The following is an 18,739-nucleotide window of genomic DNA, read 5'->3' as shown; positions in this document are numbered from 1 at the left end:
AGTCTATATGTTTTCTTTATTCTATGCTCTATATGAGAATTTAAAGTGGGAACTTTTTTTCTACCTTTGGAAGAAAAATAAGCTCTTTTTACGAAAAGAAAGAAAAAAAAAAGACAAGTTATTTTGTCATTTGTTCGTTCCAGTAAATTATCAACGCATTGCTTAATAATCTCAGGTATGTGCTTCTTAATGACAGAGGATGGTAATGCAGCATTACTACAGACTATGAACTAACTTGTTTCAGCTGTTCATTCAAATCCAGAGATGGGGCAGGGGAGGTGGGGGGAGAGGGAGAGTGAGAGCGAGCGAGCAAGCGAGCGAGCGAGAGACAGAGAGAGAGAGAGAGAATGAGAGAGATTAATGTAGGCACACAGCATCTCACCTCCACAATTTCCGTGCTGGAGTATCTTGTCAGACTCTGCTCCACGGGGTGGATTACGGAGATCTGCACCAGTGTATTCAGTTTACGATCACGGACAGGAGCCACAAGATCCTTGCATGCTGACAACGGCAGAGGAGACAGAAAGAAAAGAAACTAACACCATATCTCAGGGAAAACTTCTGCGCCAGGCTGAAAGTAAACTTAGCTACAGCACTGAAGGAAATCTCCTGGGGCTCAGGCTGGTTTTTACAGAGGAAGTCCCTTGGAAGTACCTTACAGAAATAGGAAGTCACGTGCTGTGGAGCTGAATTGAGAGTTCATTTCCACTGACCACATTTGCAGTTCATGCAAGTCTTGATTGGTCTGAGATCCCAGCTCTAATGTGTGACTATGCACACATGGCTCAGAAACCTCAGTGACTTTAATTAGTCATTAAGCCCTGGGCTTTAACTCACACTCCTTGAGGATGTGAAAGTTGATTTGGGTCATATCTGGGAAACTTTGGTGTTCCTTATTGACATGGATTGGATTAGATCAAATGTTTGAATGCATACTTGGCCCTTACCTATGTATTCACTAGAACTGGCCTCCCACAGTAATACACACCAACAGAAAGAAAGAGAGCAGTTTCCCAATCACAACAGCACACAAGCAGGGGAAGAGGAAGCAGAGGAAGAATTTTTAAAGCCCTAAGTCTGAAATTCAAGCTAAGCCTGGAGGAGATGGGTTAATTCTTGCCCAGGGGCCACAAAAGTTAAGGACTTTCCCTTGAGACACCAGGCTCATATTACAGACCCTCACCACCATACCATATTTACTTGAATATTTTCTCCTCTCACATATCATTCCCCCAATTTGAGGAAGAAAAATCCAGAAAAATATTCCTTTTAAGCAAGCCTGAATCTACTTTCCTCTCTATCCCCGCCACCCCCGCCTCCCACCTTTGAAATAATAATTGTATTCCCCTCAGCTGAGTTTCTGAGATGTAAAGTGCCCTCACTAGAGGTGGTTCAAGTTAAATTCGGCTGGTGGCTTGCTGCAGGCTGGAGCTGTGGATGGGGCAAGTAGCCCCGGGTCCTTGATTTCATGGTGAGAGAATGCAGGGTTCTATACCATCCCTACCCCACTTCCCAGACCATAACAGGAAGGGAGAGAAAGATGAGGTATTTAAGGTATGTTGTGGTCAGAGCCTGCAAGGTCCTCACCATTGTTACAAAGGTAATGTGGCTTAAATCTGAAACTTGAAAGCAAAGGAAAGTATAGATGCAATTATCACCTTTCAGTTGCTTACAGATAATCTCTTTTAGAAGTCCAAGGAGATACAAAAAGCAGGAACTTTGGAATGAAACAAGCCTGGTTTTAGTCCAGTTCAAATAGCTAGGCAACACTAGGAACATTATTTAACTGCTTAACTTCTTGCCAGACTTTGAGATCCTGCTGCTTCTGTATGGCATTTTGTCATTTTTTTTTCCCCCTTATATAAACCACATGCCTCTAGTAACAGAAGAGAGCTTATGAAAGCATGTATGGAAAAAACATAATAGCTACAAAGTATTTAACCCTTCCTGTTTTTGAGGCATTTTACGAATTATCTCTGTATTCCTTAAAATGGTGCTTTGAATTATTTCAGTTTTACATAGAACTAGAACTGCAGGCTTGGAAACATGAAGCGCTCACATTTACACTACTGGAATTCTCTGGTAGCTCACATCCTACCCCACTGGCTTCATTTCTCTTCTTGGCATACTGACCTGCTCTCCTGCACAATGGTACCTCTCTTTAGAAGACCCACCGCCACACCACGATTCTTTATTACTCAACCCAAGAGACTTACAGTTTTAAAAAATACTGATGCCGGGTTTCAATAATGTCAACATATCACCGGAAGGAAAGAAAAAGCTAGATTTAGATTTTCACTGTTCTTTGGTGGTTATTTTGATCATTTCCTTTACTTGCAATATGAATGTGTTTAATTTTATTGCTCATAAAATTAAACTGTTGGTTTTCTGCTCACAGTAAACAGTTCTTTTTCCGTTTCCTGATATTGACATATATCTGTCAGAATTGTAAAGTTGAGGCCACTGTGTTTCAACTACAGGCATCTTGCCCACTTTCTGCTTGTAGCCCCATCTTTTATCTTGTGAGCCCATGACACCTTTGCTCAAAATAAGTCACTTCTTTTCTGAGTTCTTATCAGACTTGATTGTGGGCTGTGGTTAGTTCCCAGAAATGAGCAGCTGTTCTCCATTTTATCAGAGACACTCTCACACTCATTCCCCATAAAAACAGAGAAAATTTCTATTACACTGAAATGTTCTGTCCAACCCAATTTGCACATCCCCAATACTGATAAAAATAATGACGATGCTTTGTATTTTATTATATTCCATATCTAAAAACAATAAGATTACATCTTGTCAGGAAAACAATAATAGTTACATCTTGGGCTGCACTTTTTTCTTCCTGCAGCTCAGGATTTACTGCTCCCTAAGTCTTACGCAGCGTGATATCCTGGAGAGACCCTGAGATCAGGCAGAATTCCTAAGCTGTACTCCCAGATTTCCTGCTTTCTAGTTCTGTGGCACTGATTAAGTCACAAACTCTGACACTCAATTGCCTCATCTACCTACCTACCTCTCAGGGTGGAAGTGAGGAAATTGGGCCTTTTTATAAACGGACTTTTCTATGCAAAAAAAGTTTACTAATATCATACTAATATATATTAATATCAACATTTACCACTATCTGATGTTTTATTATTGTGTAAAATTGTTTTTATTGACTCAGTCATACTCAGCTTTTTAAAAGCTGTTAGCAGGTCCAATATTTCTCCATAAATACTAAATTAGTACGAGTCATTGCATTTCATAAGGTGAAACCTATTCACATCATAGATCTATACATACTGAATCAGTCCCACCAGACAGCTGATAAATTATGAGTGATTGGACTGTTTTGTGAAGATATTACTCACACGATCACTATAAAATCTAATCTGCATGAGAATTTTTTAGTAGCCAATAGAGAATCCTGAAAAATCTGTTTTCAGGGAAAAAAAAAAAAAATAGTGGCTGGGTGAGGTGGATTATGCCTGGAATCCCAGCAATTTGAGAGGCCGAGGCCAGGGTCACCTGACGTCAGGAGTTTGAGACCAGCCTGGCCAACATGGTGAAACCCCATGTCTGCTAAAAATACAAAAATTAGCTGGTTGTGGTGGCACATTCCTGTAGTCCCAGCTACTTGGGAGGCTGAGGCACGAGAATTGCTTGAACCCCAGGGGCGGAGGTTGTAGTGAGCTGAGATCACACCACTGCCCTCCAGCCTGGGTGACAGAATGAGACTCTGTCTCATAAATAAATAAATAAAAAGTTATATCTGTCTTCCAGCTATACTTACCACTACTCATTAACCAAATATAATTCTACTCTAGAAGTGGCCTGAATCTGTGGCCTTCCTCAGCTCAGAAGACTAAAAGAAAGCAATGCTTTGGAATTTTGCTTCTGTTTGGTTTTATTTAAGAATTCTACTCACTTCAATCTAATGGTCAGTAACAAACAAATGCTACTGCAATCATTCATTCATCAGTAGATTTTTACTTTTATTTCTGCCTTCTTAATGGCTTTTTTTAGTACTGAGTTGTTTGACAGTGTTCTTAGAACTCAGAAGAGTTTAAATATGCAGGAGGTTGATAGGTGGGGATTCTAGTGTGCTTGCATCCAGTGTATTTTTTACTGGAATGGGGGAAAAATAATAATACAGAAGGAATGCATTTTTAAAGTATAATTTGTGACTTGTCATCAGAAAAAAAATAAAGAGCAATAAGTGACTTTTTATTTCCTGATTAATTTTACTATAGTAACTAGTAACATGGGGTTCACATTCTACTATGAGTGGCTGTGAGTGAGATGCCTACAGGCATCCCCAGCTCATATTTATACAGGAGCCAGGCAGTTTTCACTCTATGAGAAGAAAATCCTCAGTTGAAGCATAATGATAAAAATAAATGGAGGGGGCCACATTCAGTGACTCACGCCTATAATCCCAGCACTTTGGGAGGCCAAGGTGGGCAGATCGCTTGAGGTCAGGAGTTCGAGACCAACCTGGCCAAAATGGCAAAACCCCGTCTCTACTAAAAATACACAAATTAGCTGGGCCTGGTGGTGGGTGCCTATAATTCCAGCTACTTGGAGGGCTGAGGTGGGAGAATCGCTTGAACCCAGGAGGCGGAGGTTGCAGTGAGCTGAGATTGCGTCATTGCGCTCTAGCCTGGGCGACAGAGCGAGACTCCTTCTCAAAAAATAATAAATAAATAAATAAAGAGACTTAATATCTCCGGTGAGTGAGACTCTCTCTCAAAAAATAATAAATAAATAAAGACTCAATATGTCCAGGGAGGGCTAGGCACTGAACAAACTGGAAAGCTTATGCTATGTCATAAGATGGAACCTCTATAGAAAGTCATTGCCTGAAAAAATGAAGGCCCTGTGTCCTTGATTTTAGGATTTCTCCAAAGCTTGAAATCCACAGTCACTGTGCAGGTGAACAATGGAACAGCCACACAAAATACATCTGGTTGCTAGATTTGGCCAGAAGTTTTTCTGAGGAATAGAAATTGCCAAATTCTGGTCTTGATGCTTACAGCTACTACTTAGCCTCTTAGGAAGAGGGCACAGATTATCTTCTGCTCCAGTAGTTCTCATTGGAGAGTCCAGAGGTAAAAGGCAGGGATCTTCAGGAGTTTTGTGAAATCAAAGATTCTGTCTACAACAAAATACTGCTTTATATAAAATACCAGTTTCTGTTTCCTATAGCCATCATTTCAAAATCAGGTAAAGGTTATTGAGTCTGTGATCCTTTCTATCATTCCAACCGATTTTGGCTGGAAGCCTAAAAATACCTCTTGACTCACATCAGAGAGCTCAGTCTCAGCAATAATCAATTTGAAGTAGAACACAACTGTTCATTCAGGTGCTTTTGAGTTCAGCAACACTGCTCGAACTCAAGTAGTTGTAAAGCATACATTAGACAATGGGGGTGTCAACAAGCAGGTGGGTGCCCCAGGCTTTCATGAGAGTGGTGTTGTGAACGACTGAGGCACTGTGAATTGGTGGTCAACAGAAGTGACCATCTCTTTCCCTCTAAGAAAACTGTCTTCTGTGAAGTGAGGTCTTTCTCTTGCCTCACTCTTACTTCATCTCTCTTCTTGCCATTCATTGTTAATGGAATCTAACAAAATTTATCCTCTTTTTTCCAGATCAAAGCAGTGGCCACAGGTGGGTGGGAATCAGTGAGGGGGGTATGACAAGAATTTCCACATCTCTACAATTCTGTACTCAAAATTAGCCAAAGGAAATTTAGACTTAGAGGAGAAACCACATACCATAGCGTATGCAGGAGAAAGAAATTTCTTTTAAACTTAAGATAAAACCTTATTTAAGAGAGCTATATATGACTTTGGATGAATTACTCAATCTCTTTGAATCTCTATTCTAGCATCTGTAAAACGGAAGTAAAAGAACACACTTCATAAACTTGCTATAAAGACAATAAAGTAATGTATACAGAATGCTAATATGAGTCCCTCTAAATTATTACTGACATTAATATAAATATACTGTGCATTAACACAAAAATAGATTTTATCTATCCTATATTTTTAAACTAATCATATGCTTAAGATATTCCAGATTGGTCTAAATTTTATATAAAGTTATTCTTTTTTCGGTAAAAGCATTTGTTAAATATATACCTGTGATTTTTTTCACCTTCTTGTTTTCAGATAGCTAAATATACATTTTTTAAAACTCTTTACTAGATCATGTGTTAATTGTGAAAATCAGAGACATCATTAATATGCTTCTTTCTGTGAAATCAGATGTGTACACCTGCACTTGTAATTTTCACCTCTAATGAGGCACTTTCAAATGAGAAACTAACAATGGAGAAAGCAAAGTTGACTTTCTGTCTCCCAGCATATGTGCTACATGTAAATGGTCAACTCACCTTTTAAGCAGGGGTTTAACTAGGAGGTTAGTGCTCCATTACTCAGTGGATGATGGCCCACAGGGGAGCATTTGCTTAACTACTGAGATGTCCCAAAGGGTCAGGGAAAGAGTTGCTTCTCTGCTCTGTACATTTCCTTCATCAAAAAGGAAGACTGTGGATGCTAGTAAAGCTTCTTTTTCTTGCAATTAAAACTAAATGTTACAGCTAGAGCCCAATATAGTCTGATAGAAGCATACCTTCGAGTCTGATGAAAGCTTACCTCTTATACCCTCTACAGACACTGCCTAAAGCAATGGGAGAGATAAATCCATGCCTGTTAAGAGCAAAAAGGGCCAGAGTACAGAGGACATTGGCATCCTCAAACAGAAAAGTGGCCTTAATACAAACAGGGGCCAGGCACAGTGGCTAATGCCTGTAATCCCAGCACTTTGGGAGGCCTAGGCAGGCGGATCACTTGAAGTCAGAAGTTTGAGACCAGCCTGGCAAACATGGCGTAAAACCATCTCTACAAAAAATATAAAAATTAGCTTGGCATGGTGATGCGCATTTGTAATCCCAGCTACTCGGGGGGCTGAGGCACGAGGATGACTTGAACCAGAGAGGCAGAGATTGCAGTGAGCTGAGATTGCACCACTGCCCTGTAGCCTGGGTGACAGAGTGAGACTCTGTCTCAAAAACAAAACAACCCAGAGCTTTAGGGAAATAACCATTTGGCTTCCTGCTTCCCTCAATAGCACCATTCTTAACTTACCATCATTTCCCTAAGGATGTACAAAAGACTTTTGCAGCCTAGGGGGCAGTTTTGTATTCACTTCCCAAATTCCTAATGTTTGTTCAGGTTTCTCAAAACTGTCACATATATATCCTCCCTCTTTGTACTCCACAAAATTAAATTCCACTAATTAACTGATAAGCCAATTTAGGTTACGTTTCCAGTCCAATAAATTATTGGACTCCATTATATGGTTTCACAGTTACCATTCCATACCAGTGATTACATCTAGATTAAATCAGTTTACATCATACATTAAAAGATATATAGAGCACTTAAAAAGCCTAATAGCCCCTCTGTCTAATTACTTTACTAGTATAATATGCTTTCCTATTTTTAATCTCCTTTGCTTTTTCTTGTTCTTTATTCTTTTCCCTCAAGAATTTTAAGACAGCAATTTTCTGAAGCGTAGGAGGTCAACCTCTCCAGTTCAGATCCCCTGAGTACATTCAGAAGAGGATGCTGCCTAGGCTCAGTGCACATGGATTGAATTACAATCCATGATAATTCAATCATATATAGTAAAATGGCAGAATGTACAGTGTTCCTGCCCAGACTAATAGTCACACAATGAGAATTGCACAAGTAGTTGGAAATACTCTCCTCACTACTGACTATCTGTTTATGGTTATTTCTTAGAAGAATATGGTTCTATATCATGCTGAGTTGATTTATGGCCATTAATATATAGCTTCCCAACTGTATTCTGTATTCTCTGTAAAATCTTTGAGTCTTTAATTCATTGAGAGTAGCTCTCATCTTGTCCTTCCTCTCATTTTAGCTTATTTTCAATTGGGCAAGCCTGTTTTTTATAATTTTCCTCATTTGACATTATTCCTTTTTGTTCTCTTCTCTGTTGTCTCATATTTCCTCTCTAACATATGTTTCTGTCATCACTCTGAAAGATGAGGTTATCAAAGTCACCACTCATATATTTTATAAGACTTGGGACTCTAGGAGTCAAGCACACACTGCTCTTAACAAACCACAGCTTCTCCCGTCGCTTCACTGGTGGTGGTAAAGTCTTTATAGAAACAAAATAAAAATGTGTTATGTTCTCCTTAACTTTTGTGTGGGAGATTTTAATTAGCACACACTTCCTAAGGGACCAGCATCGCTGCCAACATAATAGATATTTGTTGGAAAAATAAGAACAAATGTATAAAAGTTGGCATTTTAAAAAATTAGAAAATGTGTGGGTTTTTTTAGTTTGTTTTCTTTTGTCTTTTAAGGCACTAGGTTCTAAAAATTAATGTCCCAAATTCAAAGTCAGCGTCTTTCTCTCCAAGAAAGACGATATCCATATAAGGGAAAACAACAGTATTCATGTTAGATTTCTAAAAGGTCAGCGGATAAAAGCAATTCAATGTTTTTGAATTGTTTTGAAAGAAAAGAAATCAACCTAAGGAATCAGCACATATATGCACATAAACTAAATGAGTGAATAAACATACAGACAAATAAATAAAGCCATTCTAAGGTAATAATCTCTTAGGCATATTGAAATAATGCTAGATAATAGTATTCCTACCTTGCAATCATAAAATGCTAATATTTTCCATATTTTAGGGTTATTATTAAAGATAATACATAAAACATGCAAACAAGGTGAAGAGTGGCAGGAAGCATAATTTGCTAAATGCTTAATATGTGCCAGGAAACATTGGCCTTAGGCTCTTTCCTTGTGTTAGCTCATGTATGGAACACCACGCCTTCTGCTGCCTTACAGTTCCATTAGTTCCATATTCAAATATTTAACTAACCAGCCAGTCAATATTTGTGGTTACACTGTCTGGCTCAAGGATAAATACTATCTTTTTATTTAACCAATAGCTTACTATTCAGTAATCTGAGTTAATTTGTTTTCAATAATGTCATTCTGCTTAGTCTGGTTGTCTGCATATTCAATGGTGATTTAGCTTTGCAACAAGAATTTTAAGACTGTCAACACTCTGATGATAGAATCCAAATAAAACTTGAGGAAAAGATGAATCTAATACCATGGGGAGAAAACAGATGACAGAGTTATTGAGGAATATAGGTGATAATTTGCAAGAGGGAATTTAAGAGATTTTGTTGTAGAAATATTGCTTTAGAATTCTTGCCACATTGAGATTGGAGCACCAATGCTCCTAAATTTCTTTACAACTGATTCACTTGTAAATTAAACTGATTTCCTTGAAGTAAAATATTAGATTCAGACTGTTGAGAAATAAACCCTGAAATAAAATTTGTTATTTTTGTACTATCCTATAACAGAACAATATTAAAACATGTCACCATATTTTATGTGGGTCTGTGTGTGTGTTAAATAGAAATGTGCTGGCCTTTTAAAGAAAAAAAAAATGGCTGAGAAGATAAAATTCACTTCTCTAGCTGGGAGTATTATTGATACTAAAATAAACTTCACACCCAGTACCAATTCTCAATTTAAGTATCACTGAAGAATCAAGAGGGAAAGAAAAACAGCGCAACCTCTGCCTGGAACAATGGTGCTCACGGGAAATGCTCTTGGATTGTCTGTGCTGGGAGAAATGAAGATGCCAGTTGTACAGCAGACAGCTTATTTGCACATAAAAAGAACAAATTTGGTTCAAATCACTGTTGTCAGTACCAGAAGACTCCCATTCTCAAGCTTATGTCCTGTTCCTTTAGTTTCTCAGGTCAGTCCTCAGAAAATCCTATTTTGTTTTGCTTTCATGAATATTACCTAGGTGGCTGAGACTCCGTCTTCAAGCAATTGAAATAAAAACAAATCTGTGCCCTCATCTTTTCTGGTTTTGATATCCCACACTTCGTGCCATAAATTCTAAGCTGGCCTAGCACCGCCTATCGTTGCATTCAGACTTGGCTCTTTTTGTTCATGCTCCAAATCCAAGTTCCACTTTGGAAACAACAAGTGTTTGCAGCTTTGTGCTGCTCTTTTCAGCGGGAACATATGTGCTGCTTAAGAAAGGATGAAAATGTTATTCCAAGAAGGAAAGCAGGTCCGCCTGAATACTAAAAGCAATATTGTGAGTCGGTTCATGGAAACCTGTAGTGTTAGGATTGGGCTGAAGAAGTAAGTGGAAAAAGAAATGCAAGGAACCACCTTAATTAAGCCTTTACCACCCCTTCTTCAGGGTCCGAGGTGGCAACATTTTTTTGAACATCTACCACTGATGTGGGAGCCACAGGATTTCTGTCCAGTACAAGCATATGGCCCATGAGGGGATTCAGCAGTGCACATAGGTTATTGGGGAGGGGCCGCTTCCCTGATCTACCTCTGAACCAAAAGATGAGGCCAGTGTGGCTGCTGGAGAAAGGTTACAGAAAGGGTGGCAGGAAAGTCAGGGCTTCAGTTACCAAAGGTGGATGGCTAAGGGGAGTAGACTCAAGGTGGCTGGACTCCGAGTGAGTGCACAAAATGATGTCACACAAGTATTTAGGAGTTTGAGGGAGAATAAAGAAAATAGGGACCTGGAATGTTGTCTTAAGTAGTTGAAAGTCTCCTGAGGTAATCTATTTGGGCAGGAGGTAGCAAGCAGACTGGAAGGCAGCTGTTCAATCCAGATGACTTCACATGCAACACACTGACTCACGGTCTGGGTTTTATCAAATCCTGAGCATGCTTTCTCAAACCAAAATATTTCAAGAGAATGGCATTGTGCGGATGGCAGTTAAGGGCTTGAATTTTAGGAACTGGTGTCTAAATTAAGATTAAAAATTATTTAAGTAATTTTGTTTTTCCTGAAAATTTGTTTTGGGCTTAGTGGCTATGTGTCAAGCTAACCGTTTTTAGAAAACTGCTATTGCTCGAATGCTAAATATTTTACCAGTAGAAATAAATTATTAAATTGAAGACATATAAAAAGAGATTAGGAGGTAAGAGGAATAGGGAAGAATGAGAAAAATAGATGGTTCTAGGGGCATAATGAGCTTCTCATTTTATTATCTCCATCTAGATCATCCTTTGGGAAAGAACCAGTTTTGAAGCGCTTAAAGAAGATGACTCCAGTTTCGTTTCAGTCATCAATCATGTGTGATTTTGTGTAGGCAAAAGAAAATCTCAATATTCATTTGACTAACTAGGGCTTTGAGGGTGTCGATTCTTCTGTCATAAGATAGTTGACTCACAGGAAATAAAACAAGGTTCATACAGATAAGCTAAAGCTAGAAATGACTAGTGATCCAGGATATAAGAACTAAGAGAAGGAGGAGTCTATAAGTGAGAAAGCAAATCTGGGCTGGCTGGAAAGCAGAAGGTCTAATTATTTGGAGCAAAATCCACCAATTCAACAGTTTGTGAAAGCAACCTAGATCAGACAACTTCATGGGAAAGAGTGGTTCTAAGAGGATCAGTGTTTGAAGGGAAAAAGAGCATACTTCTCGGAATATTTGGGATCTCCAGGAAGAGCAGTTCAAACGAAAGCTCAGCAGAGTGGCTGCTAGCTCAAAGTAAAAGGCCTCAGAGCCCTAAGCATACAGGAAGTGTCAGAACAGAAGAGTAGTTTACACTACTCAAATTAATTAAAAAGAACCTCTTCCAAGGTGCACCGTAGCCTAGGCAAGATGAGAATATGATATACCTTCTCTGTAAGGTCTTCTTGGCAGTTCTTACTTGCTCTACGCTCCAAATTGCCAAAAGTTGAGGGCCATAGATTCAGTCCTGACTGTGTGATTTGGGGTTGGTTATGGAGTCTTAAGTATCTTCATGTGGAAATGGGGATGATAATTATGTTTATTCTCACTTAGTGCTTGTGTGGATCTAATTAAATAAAATGTGTGAAAAAAATGTATTAAATTCTTAACAATGTATTAGTAATATACTTCTCAATTTCATCTATATTAGCTCCAACAACTTGCAAAATTGGAATTATTATCTGCAATTTACAGATAAGGAATCAGAGTTTCAGGGACAGAAAGGGATTAACCCAAGATAATAATTAGAATAATATCATTAGGGAATCACTTATACAACTAGCACTATTCTTAGCGCTTTAGGGATGCTGTCTGATTTAGTCTGCAAGACGACCCAGGAATGATGAATTTTTCAGGACTTTTGAGGCAGAGTCACGATCCAAAGGCTCTCTAAGGCTGGCAGTCCAAATACCAGCCTAGCCCTGACTTCCCTCAGGGGCACATGTTGTAAGCTAAAATTTAAGCTCAAATCTCCTTCTGTCAGTCTATTTCTATTATTTCAGTTGTCTCTTCTTGTTGTTATTTGTATATGTCTGTTCTTAAGAACATTTCTGCAGGAAGACTGGTTGCTTCTCTGATGCTGTCATAACATAGGAATCTTCAGGTTACACTGCAAGAATTTTGGCTCCCCAATTCTACACAGGTATGCAGTCATCAGATATGCAGTCTAATTATAGATCTCAACTTGTTCACCTCAGCCTATAAGCTGATTCTTCTTGTCAATTTTCCCTAAAAGAACCCCAGGCCAAAAGACTCTATTTCTCTAAAATTTAATATATTCATTTGAAAACAATGAAAATTTAAAAGTTAAATAACTATATTCATTGGAAATTTTAAAATGGATTACTTTTTACAAATAATTGTGTTGGCAGTAATTATGAAACATTTCAAGGGAACATATAAATATATTGATTTATTTTATGAATAAATGTGTGAGGATAAAGCAATGGAATTCATGCATATCAGCCCATAGATATTTATTGAATGCCCAAATGTGCCCAATATGATTCCAGGTAACAGTTTCACAGCACTGAACATGAAAACAAATTCCCTGTTTTATGGAACTTACAGTCTAGTATGACAATAATTTTTTTTAAAAAACAATGAGAATTCTAAACAGTGTAATAAACTTGAGAGTGTTAGGGACTAGTGGATCAGGCAAATGTTCTCTGATGAGGTGACATTGGAGCTGTGACCTAAAACATACCAAGGAACCAGCTGAGGGGGAACAATAAGTGCAAAGACCCAAACATCTGACCTATTTGAGAAGCAGAAAGAAGCCCCATGGGTTGATGGAGAGTGAGCTAGAAAATTAACACAAGGTAAGGTGAGAATGGCCTGCTCCCTAAGACCCATTTTGATTTTATTCTAAGTAAAATTGAAGCCATTGGAAGATCTTAAGTAGGGGAGTAAAGAAGTTACGTTTATATTTTTAGAAGAATGGCTGTTCCATCAGGAAGAGACTGAGCAGGGACAAGAATAGAAACAGACTCACGAGGACTTGCCTGCTGGCCTGGGTGAGAGCTCACAATGGCTTGTAATCGAAGGACAGTGGTAGAGATGGAAAGAGGTGGTGAAATTCAGAATATATTTGCAACCTAGAACTTGCAGGATTTGATGATGGATTTAATGTGAGGTTATAGAAAAAGAAGAATCAAGAAGGCATTATGGTTTGGGGATTTGAGTAACTAAGTGGATGGTGGTGTGCTTTATGGAGATAGATATCATGGGGGAATTTAAAAAAACTAGAGATTTAAAAACTCAGGTTTTAGCTATCTTAAAGTTTTTAAAATACCTCCTGAACAAGCGAGTGGTGTTATCTGGTAGCCAGTTGAATATGGGAGTAGAAAGTTCAGTGGAAAAGTGAGAGCAGGAGTTACAAATTTTGAAAACAAAGGCTTACAAATATTATCTGAAGCTGTGGACCTTGGAATTACTTAGAGGGAAAAGTAATTTGCACTGGGATAAAACTAACATTCTAAATTTGAACAAATTTTGACCTGGAATACCCACATGCTCAACCTGACTTCTGCCACCTTACCACTGTGGATAACAGCTGAGAATAATCTCTTTGTCACTGGTAGACGTGATGGAGGTGTAAGGGACAGAGAACTTAAGCTTTGGGCTTTTTTCTACCAGAAATGTCACTGCAGGCAAGTCACTTAACCACTCAAAGATTCAGTTTCTTCCACTACAAAATAGGAATAACATTGCCTTTGCCAACTACAAAAGCTCAAATAAGAAGCATTTGGGGAAAGACTGTTTTGTACAATGGAAATGTAAGAGAACTTATCTTTAATCTTGCATTGCACTCCATTAAGTCTCTTCATGTCCCCATGGCATGGTCCCCAAGTGACTTAGGATACATTTGGATGCCATCTGCTCAACAAAAAAACTGACTGACAAACTTCAACCATACAGACAGCAGCATCAGGCAACCTCTCTCTCTCCCAACCCTGGTGGCTTTTGATTTTACAGAAAGCAAAAGCATCTGATAAACAAAGCCCTGAGGTAGTCCTGATTCCTCAGTTACCCCTAAGTAGCAACAGATGCTGCATAGAGAGACCTGTTTCAGTGACAAATGCTCTCAGTAATTAGACAATGGAGGGAGAAAGTAATTAGGTAAACCACACAGAAATAGAAATAAACTGTATGGGATATGTTGGTCATGGATGAAAGACAAATTTTAAAAAAAGTATAAAGGAAACATTTAGGGAAAAATAACTAATAAATAATTTGCTCAATCCATGTTGAATAATCAATTTAAGCCTGTGAAGTTAAACCTGATTAAAGACATGCTGTAATTAAAAAGTTCCTACAATGTATTACTTAGAAATAAACATGACAAGAATAATAGATCTATTTTATGTCAACACAGTTCAGTTAAATGATATAGTCCTGGCAGGAGAAGTGGGAGAGAAGTTTGAGGTCTTACATACTTCTCATTTATTAATTGATGTATCATATCTCATATCTGCAGGGTGCACCAAACGAGAATTTAGACCAATGTCACTAAGAACAGGCTATAATCCAACTGCAGAACACGCTAAATCTTGGTCACCAGAAAACCACTACCCACCTGACAGACGTGTAAAGAAGCTCTAATTGGTTCATTTTCTCTTCTTTCAATTAAATAACTATATCAGAAGTACAAAAACCTCATATAGGCCTTAGATAACCTTGTATTGCTGTTCTCTTTCCCATTCCTGTGCTTTTAATCATAAACCACAAAGAATATGGTCTTTGGAATTAAAATCCAGATTGCTCTACATTCTAGACATATGCCTTCACACAAGTGAATGAACTTGTCTGTGAAACATAGGTAATGGGAAGCAACTGTGGAGTTTGTGATAGGAACAAAGGAGAAAATGTCAAAAGTGTTTAATGCCTTGCGCTTAGAAGGTGTTCAGCAAGTGATGGCAATTACTATGCACAAAAGGGCAGTGGCTAGACTCCCTGCTCAAGGAAGTTTGGAGTGTGATGAAGTGATTTATTCAAGGAAATATTAATCATATGTTAACCAACCACTTACACTAATTCATTTAATCATCACAAAAACTTTATAAGGTAAATAGTAATATCCTTCCCGTTTTCCAGATAGGAAATAGAGATTCAGAAACATTGGGCAATTTTTCTAAGGCCTTATAGCTATAGAGTAGCAAAGACAGGATTCAAACACTAGCAAGTTGGCATCACACTCCTATTTCTTAGTTGGAAGTTATACTGCCTCCCTATTTAGGCTCAGTTTCAGCCTGGAATGCAAATCCATTTCTATTTATTGTCTTTATTTTTGTTGTTGAGTTGTTGGTGAATGCCTGTTCTGAAAAATATCTCCTCGAAAGTACTGCTAGTTATCCGATGCTCTCAAAATTGACATAGCTCAAAGAAAGGCTCAATGGGAAAATTATTGCCTACATAAGTAGGCAATTAGAGGCACAGCCTGTCTAAAAAGTCCTCTCTGTCCAGCTCAGCATGGCCTGAGCCTCCTCTGAGTTTCATCTAGCACAGCCCCAGAGGCAGTAAGACTCAATACATCATGATACCTACATATAATTTGGTGGCAATAAAAATGTTTAAAGACTTGTGTTCATTTAGAATTTTAAAATGAGTCTCTGATATACATGTGACAATTATAGAATATTGCAAGAGAATTTCTAGAGCTTTAATTTATTTTAGAGTGGAATTATAAGCAATAAAGAGGGAAATGTAAATGAGTATTAAATGCATCACCTTGGAAAATGAGCTCTAGGATTTCATGTATTTTTTCTATTTCTTTTTTTCTGAATTCTCTCTTGTGTTCCTCCTAAACCAACTGAAATCCTGCTCATTCTTTAAGACTTGGTCCAAATGCCTCCTCCGTTGAGATCTGTTTTCGATGCCATTGTTATAACGAATTATACTTGCTCAGCGCTTCTATAGTTCTTGGCTTATGCCTTTATTTTGCCCTTATCACAATCTGCCTGACATTATCAAAGTTGTTTATCCTCATCACCTCCTGAAAACTCCTAGGAAGTATGAATCAATGAGGAGGGGGATATTGACTGATGGTTAAAAGCAGGAGCCTCTGAATCAGACAAAACTCAGCTTAGATCCTGACTCCATCATTCAACTTCTGTAAGATCTTCAGAAAGTAGACCTTTGAGAATCTAAGATTCTTAATCTGTCCAGTAATGACAATATGGGAGGAGATATTATGGTATGAACTCAGACTCCTGGGTTCAAAGCTTAGGCTCACCACTTTACCTGTTTATATTTAAGTTTTCTTACATAGAAATCAGGGTTGATAAAAGAGCAATTACTCATAATGAAATAAGAAGTAATTAATATATGTAAATTATTTAGAACAGCATATGGCAAACAAGTAAGCACTCAATAAATGTTAGTTACTTTTAATATTATTATCCTGTAGAATTGTGGTGAGAAATACCTGACATGCTATTTGTAAAGTTAAGCCCATAATAGATGCTGAAAAAACGGTAATTGTTGCTGTGTCCTCCTAGGGCTCTGAACAATGACTTGTCATTAGAAGGCGCCCAGAAAATGGTAGTTCAGGGAAATGCAATGTTTTATAAGGGATGTGTTATACTACAAGAAGCAAGAAGGCCAGGTGTGGTGGTTCATGCCTGTGCTCCCAGAACTTTGGAAGGCTGAGGTGGTAGATTCACTGGAGCCCAGGACTTCAAGACCAACCTGGGCAACATAGTGAGAACCCCCTCTCTACAAAAAATAAAAATAAAAAAAACTAGCCAGGCATGTTTATGAGCACCTGTGGTCCTAGCTACTCGGGAGGCTGCTGGCGGAAGGATTGTTTCAGCCCAGGAGTTGGAGGCTGCAGTGAGCTATGATTATGCCACTGTGTACTAGTCTGCGTGACAGGGTGAAACCCAGTCTAAAAACAAACAAACAAACATAAAACAAAAAAACAACAAAAAAAATCAAGAAAATAGATGGCAATCAACTTATGATGAGGCAACAAAATATAAAATAAGGCAAGCACAGGCCTTGTTTAATTCTCAGCAGTTGCTTCTCTTATCGCATCCCATGTAGTGAGGTAAGAGTTTTATCAATAGAATAAATGTGAAAATATACCGCTGTGCTTGGTATTCCCTTCAGCTAGCATACCATGTAGAAGGTAAAAATACTGAAGAAGATATACTAGAACCCTCCATTCTCCCACTGGAGTTTTAAAAAAGTCAGAGCCCTATAATCATTTATAGAACAGAGACCAGCAAGAGAGTAGGATTGTGAATATAGAAGATAATTCATAAGTTGGGCCTCCTATGATTTTTCCTTTTAGAAAAACATATAAAACAATGCCTGATTTATAGCAATTTATAAAGTATAAATGGACCTGACATGCAGGTTAATGAAGGCCCTTGCAAGTTGTAAATGCTGTGTCTGTAAAGAGATGAGACATTTTCTTGTCCAGATTGTCAGTGGGGCACATTTTTATACATTTTTAAATACCGAGCATAGAAAACTGATCACATGATTTTATCTTTTTATTTTTTCCCTAAATGGGCTATTAAAATACAGTACCTGCATATACAAAATCCAAAGTCAGTTCACATTATTTAATATATGACCCAACAGACAAAGTATTTAGAATCAGCCCTCTCCTGGACAAAGCCTTAACCACCAAAGGGGATAAGCACTCCTTATTTATAGCCACTATAATATTTGAATTAACCTACCTGAGGACTTCTTGTCATTGTACTGGGACATATTGTTGTGAAAAAACTGAATTTTAATCATTAAACTCTAGGATAGTACACATCATATACCTGGTACAGACGTATACTGAATTGCATATCCACATGACACTTCTTTCAATCATCCACTTCCATAGAAAAAATAGACCTTCTACAAGTGGTGGCTTACAGAGTGAATATGAAGTTAATTTCCTATTTAAAAAACCTTTATGTATTTTTTATATATTAAAAAAATTTTAATATATACCACTCTTCCCAAAGGATCAGGATGTAGATGAATCAAGAATCCTATTTGAGGAGAATACTATTTTCATTTTCCTTCTAGAAATACAAGATGGACCTTTCTATATGTAGCTTGTATAATAAATAATTATTTATTGTGTGTCTTTTTTGTATGTTCTGAATTTGGAGCTTTCATCTTGTTCCAAACACCAACCATCTGCTCATACAGCTCTCCTACTGTAGAATGTAATTTCCCCTTTCCTCTAATTATTCTAATCCTGTTTCCTTTCTTCAAAAATTGGCTTTAGTCAGTCTTCCTTAGTTAGCCTCAGTGACTACTCTTTCTCATAAAATTTTTATGCAATCCCTAATGTTCTTAGGTACCCTAGGAAATAGTTCAGCTGTTAAATGATTTTTAATGATTTTAAGAGTAGTAGTTTAATTTCTCTAATTCTATTTAGAGTT

At 37.9% G+C, this 18,739-nt stretch overlaps 1 protein-coding gene across 8 annotated transcripts in view; it reads right to left on the bottom strand.

Moving 5' to 3' along the window:
* The window catches only part of INPP4B (inositol polyphosphate-4-phosphatase type II B), an 814,614-nt gene that overhangs the window by 367,999 nt on the left and 427,876 nt on the right, over positions 1-18,739 (bottom strand). For 7 of the 8 annotated variants that reach the window (XM_017959077.3, XM_017959071.3, XM_017959072.3 and 4 more), the window contains one exon: positions 383-501. The exons of the other annotated variant lie outside the window; for it this stretch is intronic. In XM_017959077.3, coding sequence (XP_017814566.1) covers positions 383-501 — 119 coding nt within the window. The remainder of the gene's footprint in view (positions 1-382; positions 502-18,739) is intronic. 8 annotated transcript variants of the gene reach the window in all.

This window comes from Papio anubis, chromosome 3 (genome assembly GCF_008728515.1).
Source record: "Papio anubis isolate 15944 chromosome 3, Panubis1.0, whole genome shotgun sequence".
In the NCBI taxonomy this organism is placed as follows: Eukaryota; Metazoa; Chordata; class Mammalia; order Primates; family Cercopithecidae; genus Papio; species Papio anubis.
Note: the sequence above shows the minus strand (reverse complement) of the source record. Positions and strands in the feature narration are given on the sequence as shown.